At 44.6% G+C, this 1,180-nt stretch overlaps 1 protein-coding gene across 1 annotated transcript; it reads left to right on the top strand.

Annotated features, from left to right (window-relative positions):
* Positions 1–963: 963 nt before the first annotated feature.
* Positions 964–1,176, top strand: LOTGIDRAFT_148041 (hypothetical protein; the record flags this gene model as incomplete). Its single annotated transcript, XM_009063123.1, has 1 exon — positions 964–1,176. A coding segment is annotated over one exon (213 nt), but the record flags the coding sequence as incomplete, so codon positions are not given.
* Between the last annotated feature and the right edge of the window lie 4 nt (positions 1,177–1,180).

Here is a 1,180-nt window from a genome sequence, read left to right as displayed (position 1 = left end):
ATGGTCTGACATGTTACGGAACCTCGACACCGCAAGATACCAGATTGATCCGAAGATACCAAACCAAACCAAACCAAACCATCCATGTGTAGCCATCTGCAAAGTGGCAACCAGACTCCGGACCAACAACGTACTACGAGACCATCAGTTCAACGCCATTAAATGTCGCTGCGGCCACGTTGCCACAAGGTCGCATATCCTCATTCAATGCACTGAATTGAAACCCGCTCGTAAGCCACTACTAGAGTACCTGGAAACCAACGGCATACCACTAACCATACAGAATGTTTTGGCTCCACCCACGGACCACTGGTATACGATAATGGAACTAGTCTTCCATTTTATAACCAAATCTGTCTTGAACAGATAGGCTAAGATTTTTTTTTTTTTATCAAAGTTTCTTAACACTCTTTAATTATATCCAATCACTTTAACAAGTTTCATCGCAGAAACATTAGAGAACATCTCTCCCCCCTTTTGTGAAAGCTTCCCCCCCCCCCCTCTTTCCTCCCTCTTTTTCTCACTTTCTTTTTTTTTCTTTTTTTTTTCAGGTCTCCGAGTTTTCCAACAGATAACAGATAATCTAACCAAACCAAACCAAACCAACGACTACCATTCGACTACCAATCAACAAGAAATACCATGATCAGAACGAGTTTGGAAGAATGAAGGAGACCGAGTAACTCACGCCACACCATCCAGGGCCGAGTTTCACCGCCATGTCATTCGACCCGACCAGATCTAACGAAGAATCAACAACCAAACCAACAACACCGAATCATCCAATTTGATCCAATCCAACTACCAACTACTACGACTACCAACAACTACCTAGTTTGCGATATCAGCATCCGCTGGAAGCGAACGTTAACTTGTCATCTACCAACCAACCAACCGTGTTCACTACTCACTTGACTGTTAGACACCGCACTGTCCACATCACGTTAGTACTCTAAATTCAACATGCCGCCAAAGGTTTCTGCCAAAGGGGCTAAGAAAGCCGGAAAAGCAAAGGCCGCACGTAGCGGAGACAAGAAGAAGAAACGACGACGAAAGGAGTCTTACAGCATCTACATCTACAAAGTGCTGAAACAAGTCCACCCCGACACTGGAGTCAGCAGCAAAGCTATGTCTATCATGAACAGTTTCGTCAACGACATTTTCGAGAGAATCGCTGCCG

This window comes from Lottia gigantea (assembly GCF_000327385.1).
Source record: "Lottia gigantea unplaced genomic scaffold LOTGIsca_5500, whole genome shotgun sequence".
In the NCBI taxonomy this organism is placed as follows: Eukaryota; Metazoa; Mollusca; class Gastropoda; family Lottiidae; genus Lottia; species Lottia gigantea.
Note: the sequence above shows the minus strand (reverse complement) of the source record. Positions and strands in the feature narration are given on the sequence as shown.